The 18,520-nt window shown below is 34.6% G+C and overlaps 1 protein-coding gene across 1 annotated transcript; it reads right to left on the reverse strand.

Moving 5' to 3' along the window:
* Positions 1-11,637: 11,637 nt before the first annotated feature.
* Positions 11,638-18,154, reverse strand: LOC136816786 (SUMO-specific isopeptidase USPL1-like). The gene is made up of 6 exons (XM_067073109.1): positions 18,009-18,154; positions 17,609-17,713; positions 16,711-17,339; positions 16,428-16,556; positions 15,542-15,708; positions 11,638-13,776 (listed from the first exon to the last, which is right to left on the reverse strand). The coding sequence occupies exons 1-6, from the start codon at positions 18,129-18,131 to the stop codon at positions 12,539-12,541; spliced, it is 2,391 nt and encodes a 796-aa protein (XP_066929210.1). The 5' UTR covers positions 18,132-18,154; the 3' UTR covers positions 11,638-12,538.
* Between the last annotated feature and the right edge of the window lie 366 nt (positions 18,155-18,520).

Raw genomic sequence — 18,520 nt, forward strand, 5'->3', positions numbered from 1 at the left:
CTCCTTAAATATTATATTATATGCCCCACCAATCTGGACAAAGGCAGTTGACAGGACTGTAATCTTCCAAATATTTTTGTCAACTCATATCAAAATATCAAAAAGGCATTTCAAGTTTTGAACCTCTAGTAACCTATTTTATTGTTTGTCCTCTCCTGATTTCTTTTCATCAATTTTTTAATGTGACAAATTGGAAAATCTCTTTCGTGTATCAAAAGCATCGTCAAGTATGCAAACATAATCAAAAGTTCCCTATTTGCCGACTTTATTCTGATTAGCAAAAAAGTGGGGCTACTGATTTTAAATATGTATTAAGATTTTTCATAAGGTACTCAAAGGTTTAAGCCTCTTGCAATTGGTCCATTTTGACCATTTCAAACCCGGGGGTGTAATACAACTCTTACAGCTCCCTTCCTTAATGCAATGAATTTACATATTCGAACCTGATAAACTCAAATTCACTCCTGTTTCAAGGAAATTTTGATGTTGTATAAAATTGTAGCTAAATGGACTAAAATGACAGAAGATTAGAAACTAATTGTATTTTTCCAAGTTGTAAGTAAGGTCAAGACTCAACTATAAACAGGAACATTTTTTCCACACAAGTCAAAAATACAATTCTTACAGTTCCCCTCCCCAAAACTCCTTAAACAAGTTCTGAGCTAATAGACGTGATCTAAATGAAGGAAGGTGAGGGCGGGCAAATGGAATTTCAAAGGGCGGGAAAGTCACTCCTCAATTTCGTAAGAGGGAAAGAAAAAGGTGATAATCTCCATGACAGATAGAGATCGTTCTGTGATAGCAACCTTCCTTCTAAAAGCCTTATCATTTTGGTACATGTTTTTTTCAAAAACAAGTGTCTGCCCCTTTGGTCAGGCTCGTGTATGCTTAAGTTTTCAAAGTTTTCAACTTGACAAATATTTCAGGCTGACATAATATGCTTATGCTATGCTTAGGAATTCTGTAAATCTGAGCCTTCATATGCTTAAGCGTTATGCTTGTAAAAAAACATGTAAGGTGAAACAGCATACGTCAAAATTTATTTATGTCATATAATTCACCAAAGGCAGAAAGTATCGCGGGCAAAATCTTTAGCAATCATTTTTTTGCCAGATACCGTACTTATCTATAACAATTAAAAAGTTCCCTCGACAATCAAAAACGCCGAAATCAAAAAAACTACGATAGTGCTGCGGTAAACGCACTTTATTGCGATTTTGGCGATTTTGATTGTCAAGGGCGGAACTTTTAGGCTTCTGCTCATCCTCTAGCGAAAAAAGTTTCCATGTAGGAAGTATATCTAAAGAGGTCTACGATTCAGACTAGATACTTTTGGATTGTTATAGGTAAACACGGTATGAAAATAAACTCAAAAATTATGAAAAGTTTACTCGCAAAATATAATTGCTTCTTACCACATTTTGTGTTTTTTTTGTATGATAGATTAAAGCCAGAAGAACAAAATCGAGAGACACCCCTGTACCATTGAGGATTCAGTTCGTTGACACAAAAAGGTTGACCGTTTTTCATACAATTTCTTACATGGAATAAACTTTCAAGGTTACAAATAACAGTCAAATAAATGTAACTTAGGAAGCCCCTTTGGAAAGGGGCTAGGTATAAAAATTATCGTACTTGCTCTTTCTAAGATACAGTATACAGAACACGTTTTTTTATAGGAACAAACTAAGGCTTCGATGGCCAAAATGCTAAGAACAGGTTTAAAACATTTTAAGGCTTCGTGGACTCTAAAACACCCGATTTCTTAGGAAAATGGTCAAAAAATGGAGAAAATAATAAGAACATATTAAGAACATTTTTAGGCTTAAAACTCAAAAAGTTAAGAACATCCCAAGGCTTCAAAAATTTTCTTCTTATAAAACGAACGTGTACTTACTTAGTATACTGTATCCTAGTACGAGGCATCTGAGGACAAAAAAAAAACAAAAAAAAGACAAAATATAAATAAAATTCAAAATAAGATAAAATTTAGCCTTACTTGCATTTTCTTGCAACTCCCTTCCAAAAAACACAACAAACAACAAAATGAAAATTTAGAACCCCTCTCCCATCTTTCCTCCCTTCCCTTCAACAAAAAAGAAAAAAAGAAACAATAAAAACTCAAGAATTTTTATATCATATCAACACACCACTACTGCACTACATACTGCAATATTTCTCTTTCCCTCTCTCTCTATCTCTCTTTCTACTTTGCGCGACATCAATTTGACCCCGGGGCTACGAACCGTCAAAAGAAAACCACACTGAGTTTATATCCTCTTTCTATTATAATAAGCTTTACAACCGAGAATCTCATGAACACACAACATAAAATAAAAATAAAATTCCACGCATCCAGGGGGTCATTTTTAACCGAAAGAATAAGAAAAAGGGCGGAATTAAATGTAATTAAAAAACACCAGAGTCTTATACAAGTAACAATTCTATCACTAAGACTTGGCTTCAACTTCCCTCGTGAATATAACCTCTCAAGTTAAGATTCTAAATTTCAAAATAGGTGTAAAATAAAGTTTTAGAACCTCAAAATGTTACATACATGACCCCCGGTTATATGTAGGGGACATTGAACACCACTTCCTTACAATAACATAATTATGCAAACTATCCCTACGTAGCGTTGCCTAGGAGACCATATTTTTCTTGAATACGTTCGAGAATTTTTAAGAGAAGGACGCGATAGGGGGCTAACCACACTTTGAATAAATTTATTCAAAAAGAGGGCGAGATGTTTTTTATATAGGAAAAAAGCTAAAGGTAATGCCAAAATATGAAAATTTGGGCAGGAATACTTAAACGTTGTAAGTTCTCTCGAGATTCTATGAAGGTTCGAAAATTCTCCCTCTTTTACAGTAAATTATCTAGAAAAAACCTTAGTAGCATGCATGACACAGGCTAACGGTCAAAGTGTACACAGTCTAAAAAGAAGTAGCTTGAATCCGGTCGTAGGCCGCTCCTTAGCAGAAATGTAACAAGGATACCTGACAAAATTAACAATGTAACGAATCTCCGACTCTAAACTGGACAAAACGTTGAAAGCTTCCATAAACTTTTGACTATCTTTCCAATGTTTTTTCTTCTAAATAGTTATCACGATACAGTACCACATGATTATAATTCTTACAAAAAAAAATCGGTTTCTTTTATTGATTTTGTTCCCTAGGGGAGGAAATGAGCTTTATTATGAAATTCTCGAAAATCCGCTGTGATTAAGGGAAATATGAGAATCCCTTCATAAAGACGGGGGTTCAGTAATGTCCGAAAGAAATCTTTTAGCACAAATCCTCATAAAGCTGTGATAAGCTTTCCGACTATTGTTTCAGCCCCAGTGCCTTTAATCTTTTAATGCGAATACTATATCTCTAAGGCTAAGGCCTGGCTAGTTTTTTTTACGTGTTTTTTTTTAATTTGGAGCTTGACTATAGTAAATTTTAATGAACAAATTAGTTAGCATTGCTCGATTTGTAAATATCTATTTTGCCATCCTTACCCAGCCGGCACACAACGTTAAAACAACGTCCATTTGACATTCATAACGTTCAAATAACGTTATTTGAACGTTAAAACAACGTTGTGTGCCAGCTGGGTTATCTTACACCTTGCATCTTGTTGTAAATGTAAAAAAACTACATAAGTCACTTCCAAGAACGCTTGAAACAAACGAACAGACAAAACCAGACATTCAATGTTACTACAACAAGTAGTTTTCGTCGCATATTTTGGCGATGTGGGACTGAATAACAACATTCAGGCTTTTATAAAAGCTAATTGTAACTTTGTCATCGACTTTGTCAATAAACCACTATGTGGGAACGAAACATCCCTTCTATGCTGCGACTAGGATCACCCGTATATTTTTAATGCTCTGTGTCACCAGAGAATCTGAGTTTATGTGGTCTATAAGTATAGTGCTCTTTAACATAAGGATGACATTCTTTTCACAACACCGTTCTGTCCATAACAGTTCTCAATACAACGCAAACAAGTTAATTTCTACAGTAACCTTTCTTTAACTCGAAACTTTATAGTTCGAATGTCTCCTTAACTCGAATAGGTTTTCTCATGCCTTCAGTTAACAATACCTTGAAAGCCTTACTCTATAACTCAAAATTTACTTAACTCGGACAAATTTGTGTTCCCCGTACGTGTTCGAGTTGTGATGGAGACTCAACTCTATATAGCAACAACGCATGACAGAACTTCAGGACACCCTTGAACCCAAATTCAACCGGCAACATGTAAATCCCCTAAAGAAGAAAGTTCACCCTACTACAAATTGGGTACAAATTCAATCAAGAGATAAGATTCTTCCCTTCAAAATTTGTCAACAGCGCCCCGCCTTTTCTTTAAAATAATCCCCCAAATGATCAAACCTCTAAATTTTCTATTATGACGAATGAGAAACCATATTTAAGGCTAATTTCCAAAAAAGCTCGACCCACTCATAACACAACACTATTTCCCCAAGAAGAATCCTGTAAGCCTATTTAAATTATCTAAAGATCTACCCTTGATATTCCTCCCTTTGATCAGGGGGAGATTTCCTGTCTAGACATAATAGATTTTCTTTGCCTTTAGGGGCTAAATTCAAGATCATATCAAAACAACATTAGTCGATAAAAGCCCAGCATACTTGAAAATATAGCTAAGAAAGTCCTAGAAAATTTAGACAGCCTTTCTCAACAGACCAAATATAGAATCCTATACCAAATGAGGTAGCGGTTTTGAAAAGTAAAATCGAATCGAAAGTAACAACCATGGACCTGACGGAAAGGCTCGCTACCTTTATATAACGCGTTGTTTTTCTTCAATTTGCTTAGAAAAAAATTCAACTCATTGAGCCCTTAAATTATCCACTTTTCTAGCTGAATCACTGCCTCTACCAGCTCTATGTTCGAAAGTTTTCTCTCCATATACTGTTCTTTTACTCACAAGAAATTTCCCCACCACATAAGGAACTTATCAAATTTTTGTTGAATATTGACATAAAAACTCGACCTCAAACTATAAGCGGTGTCAAGTCAACAACATAGCCCCACCTCTACTCGATAGTTGCTAAGGTCACAGAAAGATCATCCTTTTATAAGAAACATGTATATGTATGATGTGTATAATACTTAGAACTAGTGTTTGGTCAAGATAACCTTAGCAGAGTTATTTATCCAGTTATTTTAAGTATTTTTGTCTTTATTTTAAACTATTCAAACTGGAAAAAAAAAGATATTATTGTAGATTACTAGAATGGGGACAGGCCAAGTTTCAAGGTCATACTTACACTTTGTGTCAATTCTTGGCGTTGCAATATACGGCGCTAGTGTTGTTTGGTGTTTAGATATAACAAGCGGATGGCTTGAAAGGTCTTGGTGGTAACTGAACCCAATTAAGTATAGCTCAAAAGGATTTCAACTAAAAGGGCTTCGTTTCACGGTCAGGGTCCCGGAGGGGGGATACTTGGGCAAAAAGGGGTACGGGGATGTGACGCTGGTCAGGGTACCTTTTTTCACCTCTATGAGTCCCAGGTTGGTAGGGTCGCAAAAAACACCAAAATAGAGAAATCAGTCCCCCGTAGTACCTTTTAAGGGGCGGGGGATTTGAAAAAAATCTGGAAAATTTTAAGAAAATTTTGTAATTTCAGTCCCATTCTGGGTTACTTTTTTCAAAAACGAGTCCCACGTAGAAATTTGTAGAAAATAAATAGCGGCAGAGTACAGTATTGAAATAAGAATGCCCTAATTAGAAGAAACTTAAAACGTAAAATTCTTCTAAAAAAACGCGTTAAAACTTGAAAATGACTCATCTCATAAGCAAACAATTGTATCTGAATATTGTCCCATTCCCCTTCATCAGATTGTTACCGGGGCTAGGTGATGTCTACCATTTCGGGAAAATGTAGAAGTTTCAACGCTCGAGAACTTTTGAAGTTCCGGTAACCCTTATAATAATCTGAACCAGGTGTATCTCACTGTTCTCTGTTACTGAAATCGGCTGCAGTTTTATTATTTAACATGACATTGTGATTGGGGTAGACTAGTAAACTAGTCGTTTATAAAACTGTCAATCAAATAATGTAAACACTAATTAAATATTCAGCGCGTGTGAAAGAAAAGGAAAATAACCAACTAGAAGCTTCTTCCAACGCCTTTTTTTCTTCACCTAAAATCGTAAGGAGTAACATACAGATTTCTGTATGTCTGACCCGTGCGGGATTGCATTTATTTTTCTTTCTGTTTATTGCATTTTTGGAAATGCTCATTTATTTATATGTTCCCATGTTTAATGTTACTATGAAATATCATTTAGTCAAAAAAGCTGGATGGATCCTCAAAAACCTAAAAAAGGTTGTAAAATTAAACAACGTTTTTTGAGGGAAGAAGCTTCTAGTCGTTGAAATTCAGAAAAGACACGCAACCTCACCTCTTCGATTCTTTTTATTTGGAGCTTGAATTTTTTGTATATGGGTCTGTTTTCAACGACTAGTTTACTAGTCTATCCACCATATATACTCTTTTCTCAGTTAAGAATCAGTGAAGTATTGTTAAAGCTTTTTTGAGTTCTTATAAAAGTCTGTATTGAATTAATTAAACTAATTTCAGCTCCATGTCAGGGTCTGGTATAGTTTTAAGCTTGTAATAGCCCCTATCAAAAAATCAAGAAAAACAGGACAGAGATAAAAGTATATATTTCTAGGAACTCGAAGGGAAGCTTGTAAAAAAACAAGTTCAAATCCCTATAAATGATTAACTAACAAGGCTTAAAGGAAGCCCCAACTCTAGACCAGGAAGAAGATGATGAAAACAGGGATTAAAAAGAAATGGAAAGGGTTTATACAGGGGTTTTAAAGAAACAACATGAAATTCAAAATTTCAAGCAGAGTTCTAAGAAATGACTAGCCTCTCAGCAGTGGTTCAATCTTCTTATTTTTTCCAGTCTAAAGAAATGGGAGGAAAAAAACTTCCGTTATAGGCTAATTTCGAAAAAGGAAAAGTCATTTAAAGTTTATTAATTAATGAAGGGAGATGTAAAAGGAAGGAGGAGTGGTGTTTAAGCAGATGTTGATTAATGATTGGGTGCTGACAATATTCAGTCAAGAAGACTAAAGGACCAGAAGAATCACATCATTGCGTCTTCATATCAGTTACCAAGATGGTTACAAACATTATGACAAAAATATATTAAGCCACAACAAATTGCTCAAAGTTTTTTATTCATCCTGCATTCAGACTGATAACCTAAAACGTTAAGAACATCCAAAGCCACTGATCTTCCCTGATTTTTGTACAGTATTAAAAAAAGCATGTCAAAAACTGCTATCTTAATAATAAATTAATTAGTAATAGGGTAATTACAGTTACTGTTAATTAGGGACCCGTTTCTAATTCTAGTAGCTATTCAAGGGGCGGGCGTCAAGGTTAAAATAGGAAACTTCTAGAAATCATAAAAATAAAAGTGTATAAGCTTGTCCACTGTGATATGACATAATATATTCTGACTGGTTGAAAGAACCCTACAATTTTCGAGTGACCTGTACCACCGAGTAGATCACTTATGCCATCAAAAATAAAATCTACATAATTTCTAATATTTGCCTCTCAAAATCACACAAACCTACACTAACATGACACACATTTATAAATCCCCCTACATGAGGGGCCTTTGAAAAAATTAAGAAAACAAAAAGATCTTAAATTTGAAATCTGATTAAATAAAACTGATAAGAAAAATATAAGGAGGGCGCAATTTAGACTGGCCCTCCTTCCTTGATGCTTTCGACAAGATTCTTTAGAACCCTACTAAGTAAAAAGCACCGCGATGGTGGGGAGTTAATAAAAATTTCTTTCTTAAAGTTCAGTTTGAGTGGGAGGTCGGTTGCTTGCTGGGGGAGGGGGTTTAGCGCAATGTCGCTATTATTAAAGTATCAATTTTCACCAGACTGTATTTTAAAAGAAACACCTTTTTTTCTCGCATTGCTCTTGGTTTTTGATACTATAAGCATATTGGTACATGGTACACGCCTTTTTATGACATTGTCAGCACGAGGGGGTGACCCCGATAGAATAAAGGACGAAGGCTAGACGTAGAGTCGTATCGCCAATGTAAGAAATGAAGCAACTTATTTCCTACATTAAATAATTTTCATTTTCGCGGGATTGGAAGTAACATTTACCGCCAAAATTTGAAGTGTGTAAAACAAGAAAACAAGAAAGTACTAGATTCAATCCGTCATCTGAAATGTGGCGCAAATTTTAAGGCATCGCTTTAGCTTTCAAGAGCAGCCACCGGCTAGGAAGTATGAAATATCTGTTCTTGACGTCCCTTTCTCCTGGAAAAAAACTATCTGTTCTGTATCCTGGGCTCTCCTGGATTATATCATCTGTTCTGGGAAAAAATGGGACTCCTGGAAAATGTATATCTGTTCTCTAGAAATATTATGCTATTATAGAACAGCTATTCTCTAAGAAAGTTAAAATGCTCCTAGAAAATGAGACCTTTTAAGAAAATTATGAAGCTCCCTGGAAAAAAGATCTGGCATCTGGTTGTGTTTTTCACAATTTAGCTTCTGGATTTTAAGAACAGGTGTCTTTAAGGTGACCCCTGGATTTTACCTTGGTGTTTTGGGGAAAGTCTCTCCTAGATTTATCCATAAAATTTACTCTCCTGGAAAAAAATAACAGATATTTCAAAAAATCTGCAGGTAGCTGTTCTTGTAGCCTTAGGAAAGGTCGAAGATCCCTCTCTAAAACATTTAACTATATCTATCTCATTGGTTAAGCCTCTTAAATTCGAGTGGTTTTGGTGATTATTAGTAGCTGGGAGACTCTACAAAAACGCCCTTTAGGGTAATATACCCAAAGGCCCTAAAAAGGACGAAAAACAAAATTCGAATAAAAAATTTCTAATTTAGAACGCCATGGTAACGCCTGAAAACAGGACAACGCAGACAACGTTAGATTCGATCCGTAAAAAAGTGCAGCATAAAACTAAAGGCAAACCTAGGAAAGATTTTTGAATGTTTAATTCGAGCCAAGTAAGCGAACAGCACATAAGATCGTTTCTTATTTACAACAAAAACCGTTTGAAACATTGAAACAGGTTATCGTATACAATACGGTAAATTCAACATTAAGAATTCCCTTCACAAAAGCAGAAAGATATCCCTACACACACTCCACAATAAGTTAAATAAATACTGGATAAAACTTGATATACGAGAAAAAAAGCTTCTACATTGTAAAACACTATTTTGTCGTTTCTATGTTTCTTTTTTGACATTTTCATGTTACCCCCTGATGGGAGGCCCCCTCCCCTCGAAAAGGATTTTTATCGAAGGAGCCCCCCAGGAGGTAGAACCGCATGTGGCATAATAAAAAGGTTGGCCGCAAACACAAATAGAAAAGTTTTCAGGGGGTCGTGCATGAAAGAGTTTCTAGTATATTTTCTTTTTGTTGCAAGTGATTGAGGAACTTTGTTTATAAAGACCCCTGAAAACGTCTATTCCAGACAGCGTAGCTTGTATTTTTTGTTCGTGCGTTCAGGAAAAACAAACCCTGCTATATCATCAATACATGCAAAAGTATACCACTTCACAGTATATTTATGTTACTAAAACCCTTGGGATCCGCATGTATCCTGTGTTTTCCTGGCTACCCACAGTCCCCCCTACATTTTAAAAAGTGAATGAATTCTCAGGGTATCTTTCAAGTGAGGACGATTCTTCGGTCTATTTTTCTCGTGGGTGGGCTATTGTTACATGCGAATTCTACTTTCTGGGGGAAGCACTCGATTTAAAAACAGCCGTATGTGTACCCCTAAAATTAGACCTTTGAAATCATCCCCTTACAGTGTAGAGAAAAATTAGCTAAATTTGACTAAATTTGAGCGAGAAATCTGAGTACTTTCTTATTGAGTTCCACTGAGTGTAGCTAAGAACATCAAAGGGCTCCAAAGGACTTCAAAAGAAAAAGTAATACGTACGTTCTAATCAGCATGAATTTTTTTAAATCAAAGGTATCGTGTCTGATATACTACAATTTCCAGAGGTTGAACAAAATGTAGAGCTTAAAAATAAGACTTACTGGTGAAGTTGACTTGATATTGGTAGTGTAAATCCTTTTGAGTAGGTCCATTTAAAATGATGTATGAACAAAGTCTTTTGTCAACAAAACCATTTTACGTTTTATAAGACTCATTCCAATTAAGTCAATAATTTTCTTATTTCATATTTATAGGTGTAACTTTATTAGATCTGGAAAGAAATAATAACAAGATGATTCAACCCCCCCCCCAGTTTCAAGTCCTGACTTGAACCCCTAAAAAACGAGGCAGAGGATTCAACGACCTTACCTCAAAATGTACTGGAATGTTTGATTCAGAGACCAAACCAAGGGGATCTGATAGTTGAGTTGGGTATTTGACCTCACCAAAGAAAAGGTGATAAGAAAAATAGAATGGACTCGAAAGAAATAATTCTAAACATGGTAAAGTAGAGATAATTTTGGAATAGGCATTTCTACCGCATTTTTTAGGCTGAGATAAATTTACTAAGTCGACCCAACAAGAAATTATCTTACCAGAAATACGAAAAAAATATAACCTTTTTTAAGGCAATAAAAGTGAAGAAATAGATGAGCAAGATTTCTTTTAAAGTCAGCTTTGTTGGGCTATGAACACTTTTCAGAAATATTTACATCATTAGAAATGCAAGAAAAGTCAGAAACAATAATATGTACAAGGTTAGAAAAACATAAAAATAAACTGTTTATAATGGTTTATACGGGCAGATACGGGTTAAATTTACTTTAATAAAATGTGATTAAAACCCGAATGATAAAGATTTAAATTCCGCAAATAAATTGGAAATGTAAATTTAAAGATCTTTTTAACTGAAGAAACATTGAAACAAGTTCAAATATGACTGAGATTCTTGATCTGTAGGGCCTAACATATGTCAAATAAGCTATAAATCACCATCAATTAAAATATTATGACAACACTAGCATTGAATTATTTCCATAAAAGATTTAGATAATTCTGCCACATTTTTAAACCAATAATGAAGCCAAACCATACCTAACCAAAAGATAGTTCAATTCATCAAAGTTGTTACCAATTGACACCATACTTGAAGCACTGTTGCGGTTGGCTCTCTCTAATTCGATCACCAAGAGATCAAGAATTTCATTCGAATTAGAGAAGGATTCGAAATACAGAATGTATCTTAATTACTAGCTGAGGGGACAAATATTAGGTTCGAATTAGAGAGGGTTGACTGTAATTCTATTCAAGTAACCAAACAAATTCACATATTTTTTATTCATCTATACAGTATATTGCCCCCAAAACGGAGGTCGTCATTAAAATGAGGATTCTGACTTGTAGATTTATCAGAATTAAACGATTTTTGTTTATTTTGAAGGTCAACCAGTATTTTGGGGCCCTAGAATCAGCATTGATAAAACCGAAAATTCAAAATATGAGAAACAGCAAAAAATCTTGGAATTTCATTCCTATCGCAGCTTGAGTTAATAGTTTATAACAAAAAATTAACGTTATATATAAAGTTTGTCGCTGAATCAGCAAAAACGGCAAATTCTGTAATTTTTTAACAAAATGTATGAGAAAAATACCTTTAAAGCTTAATATTTTCAGTTTCAGTTAAGCTGTTTTTCTAAAATTTTCACAGCATATTCCATACATGAATGGAACTATTTTCAAAAGAGATTGGTTTTCAGAAACTTGATTAAGACGTTGTAAATCAAAATTGTCATTTTGAAAATTTCTAAATTTTCAGTTTGGACTTTGCATCATCGAAAATCTTGAAATACTTTATAAAAATCATAAATTTTACATCCATCGGGTCGTAAATTTAAGGGAAAACACAAATATGTTCATAGTTCCCCCTATTACCACTAGGCTTAATAATTTAATTTTAACTACACCTACGTTTTGGGGGCCCCAAACCACCGTTTTGACAACCAGGGGTATACTGTAAAAATTTTATCAAACAAATTTATGCCCAAAACCCTCTAAATCACATTTCAAAACTATGGTCAAAATTTTGTATTCATATCTTAAAGATATCTCGAGAAGTCGCTAAAATTGCAAACCTCCGTTTTTGGGGCCATTAGAAAAAAGCTATCTTTAAGCGATTTAAAAATATTGTTGAAATTGAAAATTTTGAAAAAGAACTTCCAGGAAATAAAGTAGAGATGTTAAAGCTTTTCATGCAGCAAAAATTTTTGTAAAACCTTTTTTCCTCTAGATTTGAGAGACATTTCAAATTTGATTGACGTTTTGGGGGCCACATACTGTAGAACGCTATACCTTTACCTCTACTATTTATGTCATATTGATTCTCATTCTGTTTTGAGACTCTCTACAGTAAATTTCTGAGTCGAAATCAGAATTAATCTCTTCCAGTTCCCGTTCAAACAAAGAGCGACCAGTTTATGCGATTTATTATACACGTGACATACACACATAACTGTGTTACCGGTAGATATTCGATTCAATTCTTAACTCATCACCCGTTTAAAATTTCTTCTAATTCCTCGTCAGACAGTTTGACGTCCGAATACGCTCCAGAATAACTGTTCGTCGACATGGTGATTGCAAAATCGACCTTGGGTTCGTCCTCGGTTGGTGACTTAATTTCACCAAAATCAGTATTTATATCCATTGGTGTTACATGCGACCCACTTGAAGAGGTATCATTCGTTTCAGTCTTATTAAACATCTGTAAATTGACAGAAGAAGCTTGGAAAACTCCTTTGATATCTTCCTCTTCCTCCATAAGTCTTTTCAAAGGGTTTCCATAATCTTTAAATCCAGTTTTATCGTTAGATACGGTACTTGAAAAAGAACCTCCGGCGATTGCAGTACCTATATCAACTATATCACTCAACGAATCAACATCGTTACTAAATCGACGTTCTAGAGTTTGTTGAACGTCGATTGTAGAGTCTTGCTGTTGGTTTTGGGTGGTAGAGCTGAATTGATCAGACGACATTTGGTTAGGAATAGTTCCCTGGGAAATTTGTGTCGAATCAAACATGCCATCTTCTTGGGTAGTGTCCATAGATTGTTGGTCTAAAAGATCCGAATAAAAATCACCGAGTTCGTTAGCTAAAGCTTGACTGAAAATCGCGTTCGTAGGATCCGCCTTTATGTCTGATGTTTTAGTGGTTTGTTGTAAAATGTCAGGGTTGTTTAGAACAGTCTGTTTTGCTGGTGTACTGTGCGACATGCTACTGCTTTCAGATTTAAGATGAGAAGATGTTGCATTCTGGTTGTAATTTGTAGGACTTTCTCTAGCTGTTTGCTTTGAACGTGCTGTAAACGGCTTGTAATAAGGTACGTGCAACAAGGATTTCTTTCGAAGTTGATCATTTGGAAGTTCGCCACTGTCCTTACGCCCTTCAATTGGGCGGTCGCTATCATTCGATAATCTTCCGTTCGGTAAAATACCATCACTGCTACAAAGCGAGGTTTTGCGACTCGATTGCCCAGAGTATTGTACAATAACACTACTATTTCCAGAGCAAAGCGGTGATTCCAGGGATTCAGGGGTCACGGGTGCGCTTTCGGATCCAGTTTGCTCGGAGCTAAGATTTTTCTGTTCATTTTTCTTTATCGCTTCCTCAAGTGTTGAAACTTTCTCCAGGACCATGAAGTGGACCTCATGAGACCGACATTTGGGTCGTTCATGTTGATACTGGACCACTGGGTGTTTTAAATCATCAGCTTCTATCCATAATTTATCTAAAGAACAACAATAAGAGCAAATATTATTCCCTGGCAGTATAAATGAGAAAGTAGAAAAGAAGGGAAACCAAAACAACAGATGAATTCTATCGAACGTGAAAATCCAGATAATTAAAGTAACACAATAATAGTAGAGCAGTCCTATTATTCTCTCCTAGGGCTGCACTGGTAAAGAAACCCCTCAGTTATGCATAACAAGCGCCCCATGCTGAACCCCCCTACACAAAAATTCTCCCCTAATAACCCTTACCCCTTTCATATTGTACCCTTTATCAAACACACAGACAACTTACTTACTCACTTACTTGGTACTGTCTAAATAACACAGTGCTCAAATATACTAGTTTGAGTAAAAAAAAACGATTTATAAGTTAATTTCATACTCAAAGTTTGATGCCATCTAGGATGGCAATCTTCAGTGAAATCACTCAGCGATCAAATATATAGTAGTTTTGAAAAGGATATGGGTAGTTGGAAAAGGACTTTTCGCGATGTAAGAAGAGAGAACGCATAAAGTAGAAACATTGATTGAAGAATGAAACAAAAAACGGCGAAATGAAGGAGATTCGATGAAAAGTTATACTGCAAAAGAATCATCGTCTAAAAGCTGAAAAGCTAGAAAAATATCACGCCGGAAAGATTCATGGCCTTTATACTTACGACTTTAGCCTGAAAACACTTTCACTTTTAAGAACCCATGTTAAGTAATGGGGTCTTAAAAGGGGAGAAAGTATTTATCATAAAACTTTCTAGATATTTTATGTTAACTTTGTTTATAACATCAACCTATAAGATAAAGGGAAGAGTCAGGATTAAAAGAGTGTACAAGTTGAACTTTACAGCTAAATATAGCCAAATATAGAAAATTTGAATGTTGTATTTCAACTTCGCCAATAATGGAATGGAATGGCTAACCTGTTCATCTTGAGAGAACGAAGTGAAAACAAAATCCCAAATATTCAAGGCTTGACTATATTTCAATAAAAAGTATCGAATGAAAAATCGAGGAAAAATCGAGAAATATTCGATAAAAGATCGAAGCAAAATCGATTTTGTAAAAATTAAGTATACTAACCGTTTTTTGAAACGATAAACAAATCGTTTAGAAGGTGAAAACTTTTCCCAATATCGCGCGCCTTTACAACATTTTACTAAAGTTATCGATTTCACAATACTAATCTTTTTTATTTTAAAGTTTTTGAATCTGTTGGGATAACTATTTTTTGAAATTTGAAAATTTTCTCTAGTCTATATATACAGAAAACAAAGTCTCAGAAAATTTCGGAACCGAAGGTTAATTATTCTCAAAAATATTTACAGTACTTTTTTCTGTGAAGATTTGTTTCAAGAAGAAAACAATTTTTTCAGCTCTGGGTTTTCTTCGAATCAGCACATTTAAAAAGTACTGTTCTAGTTTTGACAGTAGAATGTTGTCTTTGTGTTTTCATAGGATGCAAAAAAACAGCTAACTGGTTTAATAGCAGCTTGCATCCTATTTTTAAAAGACTGGAAGTCCCCTTTCTCAAGAAGTCAGGTTTTGCACACTTATGCTTAGCTTGACTTCTACAAGAAAGTTTTTTTCAAAAGCAATGGTAGTACCAGGACAAAACAAGCAAGTTCAAGGTTTCGGACAGAATATTAAAGAGCATTGGTGAAGATGCACCAAGCACCAAAGCAATTTTACTCAATTTTGCCTTGAATATTACTGTCAGTAATCTTGAATGCTGGGAATATTGAATTAAAACACAGTTTAAACACCTACCTTTGTAAGAGTAACTCCACAAAATGAAGTGGTGCTTCTTTCTAGAGTATTGGACAATTTGCGTCACAATATAATTGTCTCCAGCCGGCGATGTGAAGTTGAACCAATTCCAGTATTTTCGACAACCTACCCCTGTACTGCAGTACACAAACAACGCAGCTGGATATCTAAAATTTGAAAAGGAATTACATGAATGAATTACTTTGCATTATCCATGTCCTTCCTTAGAGAAGGTTAAATGAGGTTTGATTAGAGATTATTAGCACGTCATGATAAAGCATCAAATCAGGGAAAAAAGTCAGAGTAAGTAACCAAAAGTTAACAACTGACATTACAATATTTTTGGCAAGAGAATAATTTTATGGAGAAGTGACCAAATATTATGTAAAAAAAAAATTTGTTATCTTGGACGCTCGATTTTCCTGGTAAATTGAAAGGTGTAATTTTGTCCTAAATATACATTCAGGGATTGAATTTGACGATTTAAAAGTGAATGGCACCTTTTAGTGAACAAAGTAAGTTAAATCTGTGCGCTGCAGGGGCGAAATATTTTAGATAGTTCACGATGCGTTTTTATAAATATACAATGCATTTTCCACTCTCCAAACTAATTTATAAGCCAAATAACAGTTCTATTTGCTTGGACGCTCATTTAATAAAACTGACTTAGTGAGCTGTAAAAATTTTTATATAGGTTGTATTGCGATTTTGGTGAGTTTTTAAATTTTTGCTTCGTACAAAAACGCATCACGAATTGCGAAACGCGATACGTTAATTCGAACCCTGTACATTTCACTGTCTGCCCTGGTCTGTCACATGAGTATACGCGTTAGCTATTATTAGAGGTTTGATTTGTGAATAACTTTGATGAAAAGTAAGTACTTACTTCTCAATATAGAAAACGTTCTTTTGCTCTGGTGCATTGCATTTGTAACAATTCCTTTTGTAGTATAAATTCTCTACGAAATTCAAATCTGGATATCCTTCTGGGAGAGTCAGTATGGTTTTCTTGAACCTAGTAAAAAATCAAAAAGAAATAATAACCATCAAAACTGAATATTCATCGAATTATGTTTAAACCACAATACCCAGATTAAACCTATACAATCGACCAGTGCTCAAATAAAAGATTTTAGCAAAAATAAGAAGACGTAGGGATGATTTCTTACCCATCAGTTTTTTCGAATTGACATTGGTTACAAGTGAATTTACTCGAGTATTCCACTTCGCAATCTTCATAAAGCTCAGCATTGGTTTTCATTAAAAGCTGTAGAGACAAGAGAGGAGAATCCTCCTCGGTGAAGCTGGATAACATCTTTGGTTGAATGAAGTTGAGTGTCGATTTCCGTAAAGTGTGCATGCTTGCTCTTATTGTTTCATAGTCTTTTGTCACATTGTAAATATCAGTATTATGTTTGTATTCGCTGAGTAATTTATTTAGGGTACCTTTGGACTCTTCAGGATAATTCTGTAAAGTTTGGTTCAAGACTATGAGTGCAAGCATTGAATCCAGCCAGCACAGCAGTTCTTCATTTTCCCATAGAGGTACTGAAGGATACTTTTTGTTAGCCATCAAGCTCGAAGAATCTGACGATATTGGATCTGTAATGTTTGAATTGCTGACACTGCGAAAACTATTTGTTTTGGTTGATCTGCTTGATGAGCCACCATCTGAATGTTTACGTTTTCGACTTCCACTTGATGAAGTAGTACTTACTGCATATTGTGTTTGTTGTAACATGTCACTTTGTTTGTTTGATGAAATACTTGCTACTAGTGAGTCTGGAGTTGGTGGTCTCTGGAAAAGAAAAAAAGATAATGTAAGGTCTGGGACACCAAAACGATCAAAAGAGTCATCGCTCAAAAAACTAAAACTAATTTCTTAAAGAATCTTAAATGAAAGGCAGATTTTTTGAGTCTTTGTTTTTGTTCCGTTTTTGTTCTATTTTAGCTGTGTTTGAATTGTTGTGATGTCTGATACGACATAATGACACTACAAATTTTTTACTTTTATCTTTGTTTTTTTTGGTTTTTGAATGACTTTTGTTTCAATCAAATTCTACTAACCTCTAATTGTTTACTTTTGTTTCCTGTCAACAGCAAAACACGTTCAGTGGTCAAATCTTCTTCCATGTATAACTGCATGGATGGAGAAGATAAGGGAAATGTACACTGAAATGAAAAAAAAAATTCACAAATTATTCACACTCTCAAAAATAATGGCAGGTATACCAACATACTAGGATTATATCAATTATTTTATTGGTGCATCATGCAAACTGAAAAGGGTATAGACATAACACCTAAATTAAGGAATCGAGAAAAATTAAGATAATCTTACATTCTCTTTCTGACACATCCAAAGACTGCTATCCAAATTCATCATAACAAGTCTCAGGGGTAAAAATTCCCCTGATTCTAAACAGTCACTACAATACCGAATTGAGAAAAATTAATATAATCTTACATCATCTTTGGGACACATCCAAAGACCGCTATCCAAATTCATCATGACAAGTCTCAGGGGTAGAAATTCCCCTGATTCTAAACAGTCACTACAATACCGATTGTTCACCGCCATCACAACCATTTTATATAAACATCAGTTTTCTATTTTCTGGAAAACAAAATGAAATTTGATTATAGCTATCATAAGTTATTGAGTTAGTGTTGATCAAAAAATCTGTTATTATCCTAAAGTCCATTCGCTTTAAAGAAGTGTGCTCTAATTTTCTTTCTTTTTTCTTTATTCTTTTTCAACGAATGCTTCAATTTTATCATAATTTTAAATTAATTGTCAATGGATGACAGGAATTTTCAAGTAAAAAAGCACTTGGAAATCCAGTCAATTTTTAAAAGTGCTTCTGAAATTCGACTCAATTGTTTATTTTAAAACCCTTGGAAATTCCACATAATTTGTCAAAATTTTAAAAAAGTATAGGAAATTCCAGATTTCTCCACCAAAAAATTGATAAAAGT

Source organism: Clytia hemisphaerica, unplaced genomic scaffold, assembly GCF_902728285.1.
Source record: "Clytia hemisphaerica strain Z4C2 unplaced genomic scaffold, Clytia hemisphaerica genome assembly, whole genome shotgun sequence".
Taxonomy (NCBI): Eukaryota; Metazoa; Cnidaria; class Hydrozoa; order Leptothecata; family Clytiidae; genus Clytia; species Clytia hemisphaerica.

Coding starts and splice junctions, on each gene's coding strand:
- LOC136816786 (XM_067073109.1), bottom strand. CDS start 18,131: ATGGTTGTGATGGCGGTGAACAATCGGTATTGTAGTGACTGTTTAGAA. Junction 17,714..18,008: donor GGATGTGTCCCAAAGATGAT/GTAAGATTATAT, acceptor TTTTCATTTCAG/TGTACATTTCCCTTATCTTC. Junction 16,557..16,710: donor CAATTCGAAAAAACTGATGG/GTAAGAAATCAT, acceptor ATTTTTTACTAG/GTTCAAGAAAACCATACTGA.